The 18,633-nt window shown below is 39.5% G+C and overlaps 1 protein-coding gene across 3 annotated transcripts; it reads right to left on the bottom strand.

Moving 5' to 3' along the window:
• Window positions 1-2,662: 2,662 nt before the first annotated feature.
• Window positions 2,663-18,152, bottom strand: SFPQ (splicing factor proline and glutamine rich). Of its 3 annotated transcripts, XM_064493774.1 has the most exons (13): window positions 17,193-18,151; window positions 16,313-16,501; window positions 15,694-15,995; window positions 15,500-15,595; window positions 14,924-15,120; window positions 14,745-14,829; window positions 14,403-14,520; window positions 13,973-14,021; window positions 13,771-13,892; window positions 8,184-11,343; window positions 5,015-5,062; window positions 3,808-3,892; window positions 2,663-2,754 (listed from the first exon to the last, which is right to left on the bottom strand). In XM_064493774.1, the coding sequence occupies exons 1-10, from the start codon at window positions 18,045-18,047 to the stop codon at window positions 11,206-11,208; spliced, it is 2,151 nt and encodes a 716-aa protein (XP_064349844.1). In that variant the 5' UTR covers window positions 18,048-18,151; the 3' UTR covers window positions 2,663-2,754; window positions 3,808-3,892; window positions 5,015-5,062; window positions 8,184-11,205. The 3 variants fall into 3 exon arrangements, with proteins under 3 accessions (XP_064349844.1, XP_064349845.1, XP_064349846.1); XM_064493775.1 differs by lacking the exon at window positions 8,184-11,343; XM_064493776.1 differs by lacking the exons at window positions 13,771-13,892; window positions 13,973-14,021 and having other exon boundaries at window positions 17,193-18,152.
• Window positions 18,153-18,633: the final 481 nt, after the last annotated feature.

Genomic DNA, 18,633 nt, shown 5'->3' with positions numbered 1-18,633 from the left:
TCTATGACCTGATTCCATATAAACGAAAACCATGTTGTTACTTTCATCTTTTTTCTTTTAAGATATTTTATTATACATTGCATAAATACTTCCAAAAATACTTTCATGTTTTTGTCCAGAAAAGAAAAAAATTGGTTTGACTCTCTAATGGGAAAATACCACTGTTAGTTATTTCAGTGCAAACCTCAAAAATTTACATCATTTATAAAGTCTGAAATCAGAAAGAGAATAGGATGAACTATTCAGGTGAGCCCCGTCGGTTCATCTGTACTTTATACAGCAGTTCTTGTAAATGCTACCACTTTTTTGTTAAATTCACCATCCAAAGATTTTTGTCTTAATATTTAATGAAAATAAATCCCTCATTCCAAACCAATAGGTGAATGGAGAGCCGGTCTCCCTAAGACAAAGAAAAATATTGACAAATTCTCACATGCAAAAATTACTCTTTAGTCTATTATTGCTGAGGGCAAAGTGTTTTTCTACTGCCCAATCCAAACCCTCTTCTCAGACTGGCTTCCCTTGATCTTTTCTTTTTAACATAGGGCTGCTTTCCAACCTATTGGGATTACTGCAACAGAACGTCCTCCCTCTCCATACCACAGGCTCTAGAACTCTATTTAAATCCTTTGCTTATTTCTGAATTGGGCTGTTTTTTGTTTTTTGAATTTAGAATCAGTTACAATTTGTCAATTTTCCTTTTTAGTCAATTTCTAGTGTACATCATAACATCCTAGTCATGTATACATACACATATAGTCGTTTTCATATTTTTTCATTAAAGGGTATTACAAGCTGTTCAAGTTTCCTGTGCTATACAGAAGAAATTTGTTTTATCCACTTTTATAGATGGGGAACATTTGTGAATCTCAAACTCTAAACTGGGCTTAGTTTTTAAAATTGTTTAAACATTTTAGATTCAAGCCCCTTATCAGAGATTTGCAATTTTCTCCATTCTGTGTGTTTTCACTTTCTTCATGGTGTCGAAGCAGTGTTTAACTCTGGTAAACCCAATTTACCTTTGTTGTTGTTGCTTTTTTTTGGTGTCACATTTAATAATCTTTTACCCAACTCAAGGTCATGAACATTTATCCATTTTCTAAGTTTTATAGATTTCATTCCTACATTTAGGTGTTTGACCCATTTTTAGTATTTTGTATATGGGTCCATGTGCAACTCAAGAGTCACCTTATCAATTTCAAGAAGTCAGCTGGAACATGTTGAATCTGTAGATCAGTTTGGGGAATGCTATGTTAACAATGTTTCAATCCATGAACATGAGATGTTTTACCATTTGGATCTTTAATTTCTTCCCATTCTTTCCTCTCATTCCGTCTTGCCTCAAACACACTTGGAACTCAACTCATTTTAGGTGCAGAACATTACATGCCTCATAACTATTTGTTAGAAATCTCGTGGACTTGCTTGCTTAGGCTTGCTATACCCCCCACCCCAACTGTCAGGAATTGAGTTAAAATAGTAAAAGTTAAAATAGTAACTCATCAACATACAAACCCTGCTAGGTAGGGATTCTTAATCATATTTAACGTGAGGCTAAGTTACCTGTCAGTCTCTTGAAGGGTTCCCAGTGCCTTCAGCACTAAGATCTACTAATTTTCACCTATGGACTCCATGGCCTAAACGCTTACCAAAATTAACACTCATTTCTTTGCTATAAATAATTACTGCACAACTACGTAAGGAATCCCGGAACCTTGATAACTGGTAAATATATCTGAAAACACCATGTGCTCCTTTTGTACTGATTACTGTGAGATCATTTATGTATATCCATCTTTTACCCCAGTGACCCAATGAAAAATAGTCTACCCTATTGATAAGCATAAGTCCAACTTAGGTAAATTGCCAGATAATGCAGCTGGGCAAACTGCAGAATACTCCAGTAGCAAGAACCCATTATACCCCTGAACACTGCAGACCGTTTTTGCCTTGAGATCCACAAAGATGCTAAGTAAGCTGGCAATCAGGAGTAACAGAGAGCTGAACCAAGACATGGACTCAGAATTCTGATTCTTGATTTGGGATGGCTGGCTGTCCTCCTTATTTGAAAAGATAGCCACAGATAAGCAAAATGAGTATTTACAGTGGAGTGGGGTCTTGGCTTCATCCTTGGTACTGACTACACACAACTTTTAATAGCAAATTCCATGGAACCAGTGACAATTGTGGCTTTCCACTTTCTTTAAAGCTACTTTAATCTCAAATTACCTCATACCTTATCCTGAACAAATGCTTAATTTAGTGTCAAAGAGCCATTCAACTAACAGCTTAAGTTTTAATGAGCGTTTCAAGAGTAAAGAATAATCAGATTTTATAATAAATTCCAGCAGTTATTTTCCTTACATTTATAGGTATCCTGAGAATTTGCCTATTATACTGCATATAAAATTCAACTTCATTTTAAAGAAATTGCTACTCAGGATAACCAAAATATGGTTATTTGGCAAGATGCAATGTAGGCTCTGCTTGTTTGTGAAGTAACACCTGACTACCCACACAAGAAACAGTCCCGAATTATTAATTTGCTTTATGTTTCAGAATGACTTTTTCAAATATCCAAAAACAAGCTGCTGACATATTAGGAAAACTCTAGAAAGTGCAGAGTCCTACTTGAAAGCAAAACCAAAACAAAAGGACAGTCTAATTTCAAAATGTCTTTATTAAACAACAGGTTGTTGTTCATTCCTCTTTGCCCTCTTCCTCACTGGTTTTCAGGACACAGTTCACCTGATCCTGCCAATTAAAGGAAATGATTACTCCAACGTAAGAGTCAGTTCTCAAGTTGTCAAATATTTAAAAGCACCAACCAATTAATAAACTTCCTAACAGCAAAGTAACATTAATCAAGAAATGTGGTATTTATAGTATTTAATCATTTTTACATAACTAAAGGTTAGGCAGCAGAGATGATTTTAATACCAGACTTCTTGTTACCCAGCTACTTTGTTAAAATTTTACTTTCATTTTCTACAAGAACTTTTAGTAACTATCAGACTCTTACAAGGCGTATCTCTAACATTCAAGGCACTCCATTAACTGGCACCCTCTCTCCCCCTAGGCATAAAATATAGCCCTCAATTCTGTTTTTGTTTAAATTTTGAACTGATTATGACAGCCTCTTACACCGAGTGACAGCTATGTACAAATGCAGTTTCTATAAGATGAGGGGACTGTAAGTTTCTGTGTATAGGCCACCTTTTAATAAAATAGCTTTACTGGGACACAGCCATGTCCATTTGTTTACACAGTGTCTATGACTGCTTTTCCAGCTGAAACAGCAGAGTTAAGTTGCCCTTTAAAATTGCAAACCCTTCTAAATCATCATCTATATTATTTTGTTTTCCATCCATTTTCAATTATAGGAGACTCTACCATTTAACTATTTGGGTGAAAAATTAAGACTTCAAATTTTCTGAACCTTCCTCTGTATGGTCCTATGGACAGAGGTGAATGTGTGTGTGTGTGTGTGTGTGTGTATGTGTGTGTGTGTGTGTGTGTGTATATATATATATATATATATATATGTATTTTTATTTAAAACTTTTATTTAAAGTCTCTGTTTTTCTAAGGCTTCAAGCAAAACCAACATACAAGGCCTACCACACTTCAGAAGGCTGTAAAAATAATTAAGTATCTAAGTATGTGCTTTAAGAACAACGTATTTCCTACAAGGAAGTGTTAATGTAGATGAAACTAAGATGAGATAGCCACACAATTAGTTACTTTTACACCACCCAAGAGTCCTTCTGAAGGCAGTTTACAGAGTCCAAGAACCACTTAACTTACCTAGACACTTCATCAGTCTAACAAGTTGTGGCTTGCTTTCTTGATCAGCTCATGCTGTGTGATGTCTTGAGACTATCTTACCCACCTACCATTAAAAATATCCTTGTTAAAATAATTCTCAGCAAACATTTTTATTAATTTTTAATGTGTACGTTTAGTTCCAATATCAACAACAGGTATGTATTTTGTCATAAGTTCAGACTTCAATCAATGGGTTTTTGGGTTTTTGCTATGCTACTGTTTAGGAAAGACCTGGCCCACACCAAGGTTTTATTCTTCTAAACTTTCTTCAAATGTATAGCTGATTCCTGAACAACACAGTGGGTAGGAGCACCAATCCCTTGAGTTAAAAATCCACACGTAACTTTACAGTTGGTCCTCCATACTCGTGGATTCAACCAATCTCAGATCATGCATTACTGTAATACATTATTTACTGAACATAAGTGGACCCTTGAAAGCTCAAACCCACGTTGTTCAAGGGTCAATTGTACTTATGGAATTTTCCCTTCTACCAATGACTAGTTGTTTCTCACAATTTACTCATCACGTAAAAAGGAATCTCAAGGGGATTTTGAATTGGTACAATCCTTTAATTTTAAATGTAGGGGGTGGGTATAGCTCAAGTGTTAGAGCACATGCTTAGCATGTACCAGGTCCTGGGTTCAATCCCCAGTATCTCCTCTAAACATAAATACATAAATAAACCTAATTACCTACCCAAAAATAAAAAAAATAAAATTTAATTGTAATTGCCCAAAGTTAAACTACATTTTTAAAACATGACTTAGAAGATTCAATTTTTTGTGTACTCAGTTTCAGCATGGGTAGGAATTAAGGGTAGGAATTAAGACTGAAGAGTCATTTCAAAATAGCAATTTGAATTTAGAGTACTGAAAATACAGCATTTCTCCACTAATTCAAGCCTTCTTTTCTGATCTTCTATGAATTGTTTTTCTCTACATCTCTCCATCTTTTAATACTATTGTTTGATTTTTAAAAAATATTCCCAACCTTTTCTCTTTCCAACCATACACCCATATGCACATAATACATTCAAAAAACAAAAATATAGTGATATTATCTTAGAAGGGGTGAACATCTTAGAAATCAAATACTTTCTGCCCCACATAGCTAAATCAAATTATTTAACCATTAAAATCAAACCCAAAATCTTCTACAAGTTAAGACCTCCAAAGAAACTTACTTCAAGTGAATGAACACTCCAGGATCAGCCAACATCAATCATTCTTACCTAAAGAATAATAAGAAAAAGTTAATATAAAAGACAAGGGTATAAAGATTTGAAAATGCTAGTTAACTTCAAAATTTAAAGAGTAAAATTCCAGAGACAAAGATTGGGGGCAAGTTACAGCATAAAAAAATAGGAAGAAACTTCATGGGGCGGGAAAAAATCTAAAATCATTCGTAAGATAGTAGCAGACACCTGAATTAGAATGAAAACTGTATCTTCTTTAAAATACAAAAGCCTAACTGCTATTTCCACCAGTCTGAGCACAATGAAGTTTGACTGCAACCCAAAATATACTATCCCTTATGTGAAGGTATGTGACAACGTTAACCTTACCAAATGAGTTTTAACATCAGCTCTTTTCATGTAAAAGCACATACCCTGATCCCCACCCAGTATGTCTTCCATTCTCACGTGGACTATCCACCTTCATCAGGAGTCCTCCAAGAGTGCCCTCCCCATTCCATAGTACACAATGTAGTTGTTTTCCTGCAATCCTATATATTTGCCTCTTTCTTTCCCCTTAAGTCCTGAGTTTTACGTTGGGGCAGGGAAGCTATGCCTTATCGGGACAGCAAGGAACCTGAGTTTTTCTGAGGGAGAAGAGACATCACTATAGAAGACTTCACTCTGTATGCCTGGCAGGGCCACAATGCACAAAAACCAGAAAGATCAGCCTTAATTCAAGTTCCAGGTTTTTCTTCCTTCCTGAGTATCAGTGACTGCCAAGGGTGTATGAAATAGTTCCCTGTTGCACATGTACCATCCATAAGGGATACTATATCGTTTTGCATTCTTCCTCCATTCTCCAGATTATCCTATCCTGCATCCAGCCCCCTAGTCACCCTCCAAATAAAATCTTTTCAGTACTGGTGTTCAAAAGCAACATTAATGTTTCATGGTTTACCAACAACTGTGACATTTCCACAGTTGAGTCTTAAAAATTGCCAATCATTATCTAGCAGCAATGACAGATGATTAGGAACGGCCAAATCCTCTGAATTCTTTCCCTAATAGGCAGCCATTTGAGAACTGCACTAGCTGACAGAGCACAGAAACATCAGCTAAAGCCAAAACCAAATAAAGGCCCAGAACAAACATCCTGGCTCTCTAAAACCTGTCCAAAATCATTAAGGGAAAGGCAGTAAATGCAGGACTGTGGATCATGTCACTGCAGCTGACAATGATTAACAATAGGAGACATGCAACCCCCATTAAGGTTTAAAGTCCAAAACTAGTCACACGCATATCTTTATTGGGGAAAAGTGAGGCTATTATGCATTCTTTGTTGGTTTTGCAACCTTATGTGAAGAGCACCCATTGCATTTCTTTCATCTTTCATAAAGCACCGGCAACTGTTCCAAGGGCCTAACAGTACGAAAATGCATTCTGGCATCACACCTCTGAACTTCAGACCATTCTCATTAAAAATAATAATTTGGGTTTGTAACAAGAAAAGATTATGAAATACAATGCGAGCACCTCAGTATATAGAGTTATTACTGAAACCCATTTATCCCCAGCTTTTTGACTGAGTGTTTTTAAGAGACCCTCTGCACTAAGATTCACAAATTATAGCTACATACAAATCAAAACTATTAAGAATTGACTTAAGTCACAGGTTTCTCATCGAAAGTGCAAAAGCCTATCCATCTTGAAATAAGCAGAATGAAGCAAAATTTAACCCCCCACCCCAAAGATGTTCCTTAAGTCCATATGTTGTAACAAGTACATTCTCTCAAAACTGTTATTGACTGTTAAGAAATAAACCTGAGCTTTTATTTCTAAACAATCACTGAACCACGGCAGCCAGTGATGGCCACAGATTTAATGCATTATGCCCCAGGAAAACCCCATCAGGGTTGTATGCCAATTTAGTGACCCTTTGTCTCTACTACTGAGCATTACGTTTGATCTGCATTGTATTAAAATAGAGAGCTAAACTAGTCACCATTTGCGCTTTCATCTAGCAGGAGAATCAAGTCATTTGGTTGAATGGACTACAATTAAAAGTACAAATTTGTCCCCACCTTGTGAATTGCTTGCCAAGAGCAAGCCATTTTTCTTGATACAAGGAAAGAAAATTCTCATAGTCGTGTATTCACCAACATTTATGCAAAGTAAACCAACCTTTCCAGTTACAGAACAGAAAACATTATACATGAAAGCTGTTTCTCATGCATGCTAGCTAAAAACCAGTTCATAGACCAAAGTTCAGTTGAATTGAGGTCTGGAACAACAGTTGATGCAAAGCTTAAGTCCTAAGCAACAAAGGAAGGTGCTTTTGAAAACGTATTGTTTTGGTGATTAAAACATTTTGGATTGTAACATCACGTCCCTAAAGCTAAGGGAACCAAATTCAAAAAGCTACTCTGAACATTTGCAATTATCCTACAGAATACGACGAAGTCTTATGATTGGGAAATGATTCCCAACATGTATTCAATAGTGAAGTCAACATGCTATATCGGTCTTCCCCAGGTTTAGAGTACAGACATGTTTAGACAAATCACAGAACTTTGAACTATACATGTTAGCGTCCCACCTATGCCCAAGTTAGTAACGAGTGTTCCCATGGAGCCCATTTTTTAAAATTTTAAATCACACTGCCAAAAAAAAAAAAAAAACTGTACTTTTAGTCTTAATTCACTCAACCTGCACAGTAATTACCAAGATTACACTCTGAAATTACTGATATTGCTGACCTATGGGCAGGTCAGTTTGCTGCAACAGAGACTAATTATCACATGCTATACAGTCTGTGTCAAGATGCTAAAAGCACTCTACTTCCCAAGTATGGTATGGTTCCCTCTCCCCCACACCACTGATGTGTTCCATGTTATCTTCAGTTACAATGCAACTAAAGAAAACCACACAACTCAATCAGACATACCAAATAATCAAGTTTGCACTTTTTATCTGAGAACTGCAACAGCACTGAATTCTGCCTGACAAGATTACAGCTCTAAACCCAAACCCACGCAGTTTTGATATAAGCTAGCTTTATCATACAAGTGTTAGGTGCTGCACTGTAATTTCATTGTCAGAAGTATGATGTCAGAATGCCCACGGAATAAAAGTACATAGCAAGTCACCAAGTTAGATTATATTGCTTGTTACCTACCTGTATGCAGTCGGCAATGAGAATCTTGGAGCAAGCAGGAATACTACATCCGGGTCCTAATGTCCATTGCCATTTGCGGTACTACGTTCCTCACAGTTACGCACTGCAGAAATGCTGGCTAAATGCAGTTATGTAGCAGGCCACTACTTTAATAGTGCACAATTGCAGTCCAAGAACACCAGAAAATATTCCGCCACAGCTTAGTGGCTTGCCCAAGAAAAGCCAAGTATCTAAATTTTTATCTGCCGTAATATGCCACTTATAAAAATTGCACAGGCGTAACATTACAATTTCCCAAATTATTACCTGTTTATATTAGTGGTGTAATACATCTAAAGAGAGTGGTGGGGTTTATATATAGCACTTCTAAGTTTAATTAGTGTTCTAAGCAAAGAGAATATGGTTTCACTAAACGTGAGCCAATGGGTTAAGCTTCTAAAATACCTATTAAATACACTGGGAACTCTTCTTAGACAACGCAGTTTAGAAATAAGTAGTTCAAAAACAATCAATGTTCCTCTTAAAACAAAATTATTATAAGAGAAAGTGGAGAAGAGGAAATGGGGGCAGGTGGTTTCTCTAAGTGAGAAAAATTGCTACAATACTTCAAAAGTACTATCTACCCTTTCCCACCCAAGTTTCATATCAGCTTTTTGGAAACTACTTTTTAAGATGATTTAAATTCACATTAGGCTAAGAACTATCATATACATCATTGCAAGACTTGTTGAAAGTCTATTTGAGTAGCGTACGACCCTTGGTACACTGCTGTTTCAAGTGATGAAAGTCAAAACTTAGTTGAAACTAAGCAACATTATTTGCTAAACAACAGTTTAGCGATTCTACACAGTAAAGCTATCAAAACCACAACTTTCAGGAGATTATCCTTTAGCATCCTTCACCACTCTTCAAAGGTACAGTACTACCAAAAGTTTATTTTAGGGGTCTGTGCCAGCATCCCTTATAAAGAAAGGCATGTAATCTGAAAAATAAACTGAAACATTAATTTTACAGGCAGATTTTTCCCACTTCCCCACCAGCCCCCGCCCACACACATTCAAGTTCACCCTTTGTGGGTGTCCCATGAACACCCCTTATTTTCTTATCATTAGTGGAGTCCCTACCATACAATTCAATCAAATTGTAATGGACTCCGTTCAAATCAAGACCCTTGTTTCCGGTACTGAAAATCTCATACATTATCACCAATTAATGACTTGAGACAAAACTTCCTCATTGATATAATTATGGTAGAGCTACCCATTTCCAAGTGTCTTGATGAATAGAACAGTGAACATTTTCTAATGAGATTCTCTCCCTTAATTAGCACACCAGGTACCCGTCAGTCACACAAGCAGAATTTAGTGGCATGCCTTCATATTCCACTAGTGTTTTACTTTTAGTATATTATCAGGTTTCCTATGCAAAGTGCTCAGTTGATTCAATAGGTTTCCCCTTGTACTCAGGCACAATACTAAACCTTCAGCATTTTAACAAAGATTTGATTTAGAACTTTGCTTTTGCCAATTAACACCAACAGAGGTGAAAAAGAGAAAGACATATTCCGTAATAAGAGCTCTATAATGTACAAATTTGAATGGAAATGTAACTAAGAACAAAGCCAAACCATTCAATTACTTTACCTACTTCTTTTAGAAAGTTATTCCTCTGCTAATATACACTGGGAAAGCAGGTTCCCACAGTACCAATAGACAACAGTAATGATCTATTTAATATTAAGTCAAAATGTCTCTCATTCTAATGGAAGGAGATTCAATGAAGTTGACGATAAACTGACAACACCATCGAAACACTCCAAAGCTTTATGGTGGAAGGAAGGTATATTTGTACTGTGTAGCATGAGCAACTCTCTCCAGATTTAGTGCTACATCAGAAGAAAACTATGGAAAAGCAGATTTCACAGTAAGAATGGTTGTCTGCAACCCTACTTGTTATTAAGTCACCACCAGCTCTTAGAAAAGAGAGTAAGTTTTTTTTTATAGTCCTACAGATTTTGCCCAAAAGTAGCACAAGGAGATGTAAAAGTTACAGAGTACAAATGTATATACAGCTAAACCTACTTTATGGATACTACACTTCTTTCCAGTTGAATTTTTCAGACTAAACCCCATCTTTAAAGATCACTTGAATTAATACATGAAAAGATTTCATGTTTAACAATCTTTAATTCAAATATGAAGTTCAATACAAGCCATTTGTAGGGCTTGGGACTTGTTCCTTAAAAAACAAGAATGGAGGAATGCAACAAAATGATCTTTCCACTTTTTCTTCAGAAACTCTCAAGGAAAGAATAGATCATAGGGCCATAAAAGATCCATTCAGTCATTCCCACTTTCTCCCCCTATCAATAATCTTACACCCATTCCATAATCTTAATACACATTCCTGAATGAAGATTTACAGTTCAGCTTTGCTTACATAGCCATTTAAAAATACTTAGCACCAGCTTGCTTCCTATAATGCCAAACAAATCAAATCATGAAACTGCTTCAATATGCATTTCTTCTTTTTAAAACAAGGGGATACTTAAATGTAGAAAGCAATACTTAGCCTACAAATACATTTCCCAGAAATGGCATATGCCATTCAAAGGCCTAGACACTCTCATGCTTTCAAAGTGGAATACCTAGCCTAATGTGCATAGAAGCATGAATGGCAAAGTTGAAGATCAATATCGTAACTATTTTTTCTATTTATTTGAAGCACAGTAAAAAAAAAAAAAGGTACACTTTGGAAATTCAGTGGCACAAGATACACTGCCGTAACTCGAGGGACATTATACAGTTTAAAAAAAAAGGAAAAAAGGGGGGAAAAAATCCTGTTTCAAACACTGCATTACATAATTTTACCTGCCCAAACAGACCATTTACAAATATTAGGTCAATAAACTGCTAACATCCATAAAAAGGTAGCTTTCTTACTAAAATGCAAGAATTTAAAAGATTGGTATCTAAACAAGAGAAGACAAAAACAAACTGGAATGAAAGCCTAAATATCACATCTAAAATCGGGGTTTTTTGTTTGGGCCTTCATACTCTTCTCTCCCTCTACCATATCCTGCTGGAGTTCCAGGCCCCATTCCTCTAGGACCCTGTCCACCCACAGGTCCCGCACCTCCCTGCCCAAAGCGCTCAGTACGCTATTGGAACAGTAATTAACAGTTCATTATATGTAGTTGATGTCCATGTGTGTTAAGTAAATATTTTAGAAGGTTCCGTAGTCAACGTTCGTCGATACAATCACCAATGAGTCGATCCACAGGTACCGGGAACATAGAAAGGAAAAAAGGGTAATTTGAAAATTAGTTTACGATAATACATGCCTTGTGGTATGTTCCCACTTGAGCCATTCTCATACACCTGTTTCAAAGAACAGATCTTCCCTGTAGTGCTAAAAAATTTAAGAATTAGTACAGATGTGAAAACCCATTCCAAAATGAGTTTTAAGAAATTTCACATCAGATTAACCCACTGAAAAGCTTGCAAACCTCTCACTTTCAAAGTCTGAACAGGAAATTTAATTTCCAAGTAAGCCTAACAAGCCCAATCAGACAGATTCAATTCACTCAATGAAGTGACAAAGACCTACTCACCAGTTAGTGGTATGTGCTGCATAAGAAACCTTGTGCTTTTCAAGATCTTAAGACACATCTGCTAAGTTGCAGAAATCTTAAAAGGTACAAAGTTTTAATAAAATGCTACCAGACTACAAAAGGAAAAAGCATAAAAGACTAATAGATTTAGTCACTTAACCGGCACAGTAGCTGATCGATTTTAAAAAGTGTTGCCATATTCTCACAGGTATTTCACCTTCAGAGCCATCACTATATAACCAGAGACAATCATGTTCACAGTACTGTTCTCTATTGTTGCAAATTGACTGAATATACAGCCCAGCCTCATGACAGCCCAACTTTTCCCCTTAGGTCTGTGTAAAGTCCACTGATAGTTATGATTCCGTGTTTAGGTTGTCTCCCAAACAGCATTAACACAAAGCTTAAGTGTCTGCAATAAAGCAGGACCTCATTATTTCAACTTGCTTTAAGTACTTCTAGAAACCTATGTTTCCAAACAGAACATCCCTACAGATATGCAAGCACAGCAGCCAGAAGTACCTTTCAAGTTCCATTTAAAATAGACCAAGTTACTCAGAGTACTGTCCCCACCCAAAAACCAAATAACACCAACCCCCTCCCCACACTAAAATGGAGTCAGGGTTTAACTGTTCTTATAAATAATTTCAACATGCTTCCTACAGGGCTAGCTGAGAAGACTGAATGTCAGTCCTTCAAAGTATTTTTCAAAATCCCCAGAAGTTTAGGTTTTGAGCACATTGTGCTGTATGTTGTATCTCAAAAAAGTAAAAAGGAAATCTGGAGGTTTTACAATTATGTTACTACAGTATCTTAGAACCCAGGAGCTCCCTGTTACATGGACTACAGAACCTGTAATTGTGGGAACATCACGTCAAATTAAGAGTTACAAATTTGATACATACCTACACCAGCCTCTTAGGAAGCATATAAACCAAAATGTTACCCACATTATGTTTTAAAATGCAATTTGAAGAAAGCCAAACAGCACATTTAACCCAACCAGCTATTCATGATTCTAGTTCTCAAAAAGCCTTATGCAGATATTGAACAGATGAAGCCCCATACTAATTCCTTATGTTCCTACTTGTAAAATGAAATCTAGTGAGCTACACATGCTGCAGCTTCCCTCCTTTGCCAAAAGCCTGTAAATGAACTGATCAAGTTCATTTGTGAAAGTGCACTTTTCTCCAAACCCACCTCTAAAGTCAATATTCAGTTTTTCTAAGTATTGTAAAGCCCTAACACAGCCACTCAGACCAAGTCATTTGGTTGTTCTAAAGCAACCTGACAGGCTACCTATACAGCTAAAATATGACATCAAGAGGGTACAGATCAAATGCACACAACTAGTATGCTTAAAATTATCAAAGATTTTTGCTACACTGTAGCAAAATAGACATGTCAGTTTATTTTAGAAGGTGTACCTATAGACAGACCCAACAGGTGGGAAACGACGAGTCCGAAGACTAAACAATTCCTTTTTCATGGGTAGAAGTCACACCAAATATAGGTCAAAGTCCTACACATTGCTGAAACATGCCTAAAGCTACAAACAAATCTGATTCAGTTATGGCAAATACCAGCTTAATGAATGACAGTTTGCCATCTGGTTACTCATTTGGATGTAGAATAATCAGGTCCATCATCTAACATTTAGAATTTGGATTTGCCATGAGCTACAGTGCAAAAGTACACAAGCAATGATGGAAAGCACCTAGTCTACTTATTGCCAAAGATTAACTCCAACACACTAACAGCATTGACTTTTTGTTGGCAACCTTAACTGTTTAGGTTACCACACTGAGTTCTTCTATGTTGCCAAAGTATTCCTCAGTATTACGATTTACATGACAGGGGAACTAAAAGAGGTCCAGTCACCTACTTAAAAAAGAAAACAAAAACAAAAAAACACACACGCAAGTTGTGAAAATGAGAATTTCCTTTTGAACTACGTCCCACAGGATACATTACCATGTCGCTTCCCATCATGGAACCACTCATAGTTGCTGGTGGAACTCCAGGATTAGCTTCATAACCTATGCCACCACCACCACCTAGAGGTGGAAATTTCTGGCCTCCTGAACCATAGGGATCTAGGAAATAAAAATTCTGGTTACAACTCAACCAGAATACTGCTCTCCAATGGTATTACTAATTTAATTCTCATTCTTACCTCCCATGTTCATTGCTCCTCCACCACCCATTCTCATGTCTCTTTCTCTCTGAAAGAAAAAAAAATCCCTTTCATATACCTGCACTATACCAAGCATTCTTGAGAATACAAAGAAATTTCCAAAACTGCTTTCAACTTAAAGAAAAAAAAAAATCATTAAGGCAATTTTAAAAATCAATATTCTAAAACCAGTTATTGAGACTCCATTATCAAAAGACCTATAAAGCTTCTCCCCAACCAATGAAATACTTTGGCAAACACAAGAAGGTAAAACTCAAGGTATACCAATCATAATACACTTCTATTAAAAACAAAAACTGACAGAACGACCGTTATGTGAAAAGCTGTATTTAAATGAATAAAATTTCATCCTAGGTATCTACAAATCTTGTAGAAAACTGCAATTACATTGCAATAGAAGTTTACTTACTGGATCCATGTAGCCCATCCGGCTGTAACTTTCCTCTCTTTGGCGTCTCATTTGTTCTTCCATCTCACGTTGACGAATCATCATCTCTTCTTCCCTCCTACGTCGTTCCTCCTCCTGCCTGGAAATATTCAAGCATAAAAACCCAAGTGTTTGTTATCCACATTTCAAAAATACAACTTGAGGAAAACTAGTAGTTTAAGAGAGTTACAAAGTCTAAGTTGGAGTAAATACACACAAAGGCTGTAACAGTGACTCTAGAAAAATAGTTCTAGAGACACCTCAGCCTTATTAATTTAGGTACATTTAATTCAAGAGCAAAGGCTTAATTTAAAAAAATTTTACCTCAATTGCATTTCTTTACGTTTCTGCATTTCTTGATTGTGAAGTTCTTCCATGCGTCTTAATTCTTCCTGGCGTCTCATCAGATCTGAACATTGGAAAATTGTTAGATTCCTATTAATGAAATTCCAATAACTTCAAAGAGCAAGTGGTAACAGCAAAATTCAGAGAGGGTCTTCTACCTTGACGCAAAAGATTTGCCTGATGTTCGTGATAGGCATCTTCCATTTCACTTTCCAATTTGTCTTTTGCATCTTTCATGTTTTTTTCAACTTGTTCCCGTTGCTGTTTTTCCATTTCATCCAGGGACTTCCACCGCTGAGAATATTCATACTCAAATGTGCCATGCTGGGCAAACCGAGGAGGGGTTTCTCTCTCCCTGACAATATTTAAACATGAACCAGTTTATGGATGTACACAAGAAATACTTTGATTTCACTGGTATTTTCACTGGCCTGTCACTTGTAAGAAATATGTAAAGGCAAAGACCACCATGGGTCTTAAAGATGTCTTTACAGCAAAAACAATACATACTGCAAAATGATACAGTAACATGGACACTGGAGATTAAAAAAAAAACCTTCACTTCCTAAATCCATTTCCCTAGCCAAATTCTAAATCAGAGTATTTTTCCCATCCTTAAAAAGCATATCTATTTCAAAGAATTTTGTATATTTTTAGCAAAATTGAAAAATTACTCTAAGTTCTCAATTACATTTAAATTAAGAAAAACTTTCTAAGAGTTTAATTGATCTTACTTTTGATACATTGGATTCTTCTGTGCAAGTTTTTCAGGAAGACCATCTTCGTCATCTAACTGTTCAAGGGGTTCCACAATGACCGGACGAGGTGTTCTACCAACAAAAATAGATCCTTCTTAATTTTGTTCGTCTTACTACAACTTCATATAAGTTAATAAATAAAAAGTATTAGAATAAACGTAAGAACTTACGTTGTCAGTAAGAAAACACCTTCACTGCATCTTTCAAATGCTTTTCTTGCTGCTGGTTTAGAAGCAAATTCAACAATGCCTTTCCCTGTAGATCTTCCACGATCATCCACAATAACAACAGCCCTTTCAATAGGACCAAACTGGCTAAAAGCTTCTTCCAACAGCTCATTAGAAACATAAGGTGAAAGATTTCGAACTGAAAGGGCAGCAGCGTGTGTGGCAAATCGAACCCGAAGCTGTCTACCTCTCATGGGTGTATCATCAAGTTCAGCTTTAGCAATTTCAGCCAATGCTCTAGATTCCTGAAAGCATCAAGACACACACTTCCGTTAATGACCTCAAAACTGACTAATGCCCACCCTACCTTATAAGCCTGACTCCCCATCCTGTTCTTCTGCCAGCTCAGTTCAACTATCTGCAGAGGTAGCCCTCCCTGACACCATTCAGAGGTAGGTAAATACCTTACCCACTCACTCCCCTCAGTGACACCAACAATTTATGCACTACACAGCAGTTGCATCTTTTCTCTAAGAACGGTGAAAAACTGAAAAACTAATTCATTCTTGGTAGCTTAAAAAACCAGTATGTTTGTAGTAGGAGAAAAAAAAACCAAACTCACAAGCTTAATAAATCCGAATCCTTTGCCTTTGTTGATAAAAACTTCTCCTGGTTCACCATATTTAGCAAATAATCTTTTGAATTCATCTTCCGTGATATCAGCAGGTAGATTCCCAACAAACAACCGACAACGCTGTGTGTAAGTTTTCTCTCCAGGCCTCCTCAAGAGAGACAAGTTGGCTTTAAACCCCTAATGAAAAAGGAAGGCAATTTTCATACACCAGTGACCTCTGCAAGTAGAAAAACCAAATAATAATTTTTGCTTTTCCCAAACTAGATTTTACCAATCGGGTTGCTCGTCTGTTCCGTTTAAAGTCAAAAATACTATTTACGGGATTTCCAACGTAATCAACAGTCCTAACAGCCTAAATCATCCACAACACTGACACAAATCTCTACTGGGTAGGCTCTATCATAAGGAACCTCGCCAGCCGTATATACTCAGGGTCCCCGACAAAATCGAAATCACAGGGGACAAAGTTAAAAACGCTGTTCCGCTATTAAATGAAAAGAAAATGACCAAGATTCCGTTGTCTGCGACAAGACTTGCACCTGCGCATTTAAGGCCGGAACCCCCCCGATCTATTCGATCCCGCATTTCCCGCTCTACGCTGCTCTGGTTCCCAGGATCCGCTAGCTTTAGCAAAGGCCATTGTAGCTTCTCCGCGCCGCCCTCCGCCGCCTCCGCAGAGAGGCCAATTCCGCTGCGGGCTAGCGGACCCACGCCGTCCGCCCCTCGCCCGGTGAGCCAGCCCCGCCCCCGCCGCCTCGCGCGCAGGCGCCCTTTCCGGTCTCCGACAAAATGGAGGGCGGGGAGGGGAAAGCGGAGGGGGCCGCCGCCATCTTAGGAGAGCCGACGCGTAGCTCAGGGAAACACTCACCTCGGAGTCTGAGATCTTCTCCTCGCTGCGGCCGCCGGGCCCGCCGGGCGGGGGCCCTTGGTGGTGCTGCTGGTGGTAGGGCGGGTGGTGCTGCCGGCCCCCACGGGGTTCCCCGCCGCCTCGGTGCGGCGGCTTGGGGTGGCCGCCGGGAGTGCTTAGGCCCGGACCGCCGCCGGGCTTCGGCCCACCTGGCATTTTGCCGCCTTTGGGGCCGCCGGGTCCCGGGCCCTGCTTAGGCCCGGGCCCTGGGACCCCGGCGGGTGGAGGCGGCGGGCCCCCAGCCTGAGGGGGGGTGGTGGGGACCCCGCTGCTCGGCGGCGCGGGCGGGGGCGCCCCGGGGGGCGCCGAGGTGACAGCAGGTGGCGGGGTCGGGGTGGGGCCGGGCCCCGTCGGGGCCCCAGAGGTCGGCGGGGTGGCAGGCGGCGCCGAGCCGGAGGCCGGGGGAGCGCTGCCTACTCCGGGAGCCGGGCCAGGTCCCTGAGGAACGACGGGCTTGGATGAGTCCTGTGGCGGCGGCGGCGGCTGCTGGTGCGGCGGCTGCTGGTGCGGCGGCTGTTGGTGCGGCGGCTGTTGGTGTGGCGGCTGGTGAGGCGGCGGCTGAAGCGGCGGCGGCTGCTGGGGTGGTGGCTGCTGCGGCGGTGGCTGCTGCTGTTGCTGGTGCGGAGGCGGTGGCGGGATCGGGGGCTTGGGACCACCCTGGCCCGGGCCGGGCCCCATGGGTCCGCGGTTCTGATTGAGGCCCATGCCGGGCGGCGGGGAGCGGAAGTCGTGGAGGCCGCCGCGGCCGCCGCCCCCTCCGCGCCGGTGGAAGCCGCCACCGCCACCGCCCCGGTTTCGGAACCGATCCCGAGACATGTCTGTGACCAAGGGACGGTTGAGGCAGAAGCGGAGAAGACGCTCAGGAAACGTGGAGGCCACCTTGCTTTCCCCAAGATGGCGGATGACACAGGCGGCGCGCCGCCTTTGTCCTCTTCTTATATAGGCCGGCTGCCATGGCCCCGCCTACTTCTCGATTGGTAGTTCCAATAGCCAATTGCAAGTACGGTACTTGATGACTCTAAGTTACGAAGCGTTAATCTTTCCTATTGGCTCCCGGATGAGAGGCGGGAGGCATGGAGTAGTTGAAGTTTCCAGTTGGCCAATGAGCGGAAAAGGAGTTGGCTATAGGCCACTGTGATTTGCTGGGAGCTATTTGAATGGGTTAGCCGTAAGCAATTCTCCCGTGAAAGCAGAGAACCAAGACCCTATCAGGGAGAGATGTTGGAGGGCCCTTTTCTTTCTTGATTGTCGCTAGGAGCAGCCTGTTGGAATCTTTCCCTAGAAAGAACATTCTCCGGTTAAGTGCATGCTATCTATTATACCTTGTGCTGGGCCAATGAAGTTAGAGAAATGAAATCTTACCTATTTCACACACACAATCTTACTGATTTTATTTTGAAAC

The sequence above is a fragment of the Camelus dromedarius genome, chromosome 14, assembly GCF_036321535.1.
Source record: "Camelus dromedarius isolate mCamDro1 chromosome 14, mCamDro1.pat, whole genome shotgun sequence".
Classification (NCBI taxonomy): Eukaryota; Metazoa; Chordata; class Mammalia; order Artiodactyla; family Camelidae; genus Camelus; species Camelus dromedarius.
Note: the sequence above shows the minus strand (reverse complement) of the source record. Positions and strands in the feature narration are given on the sequence as shown.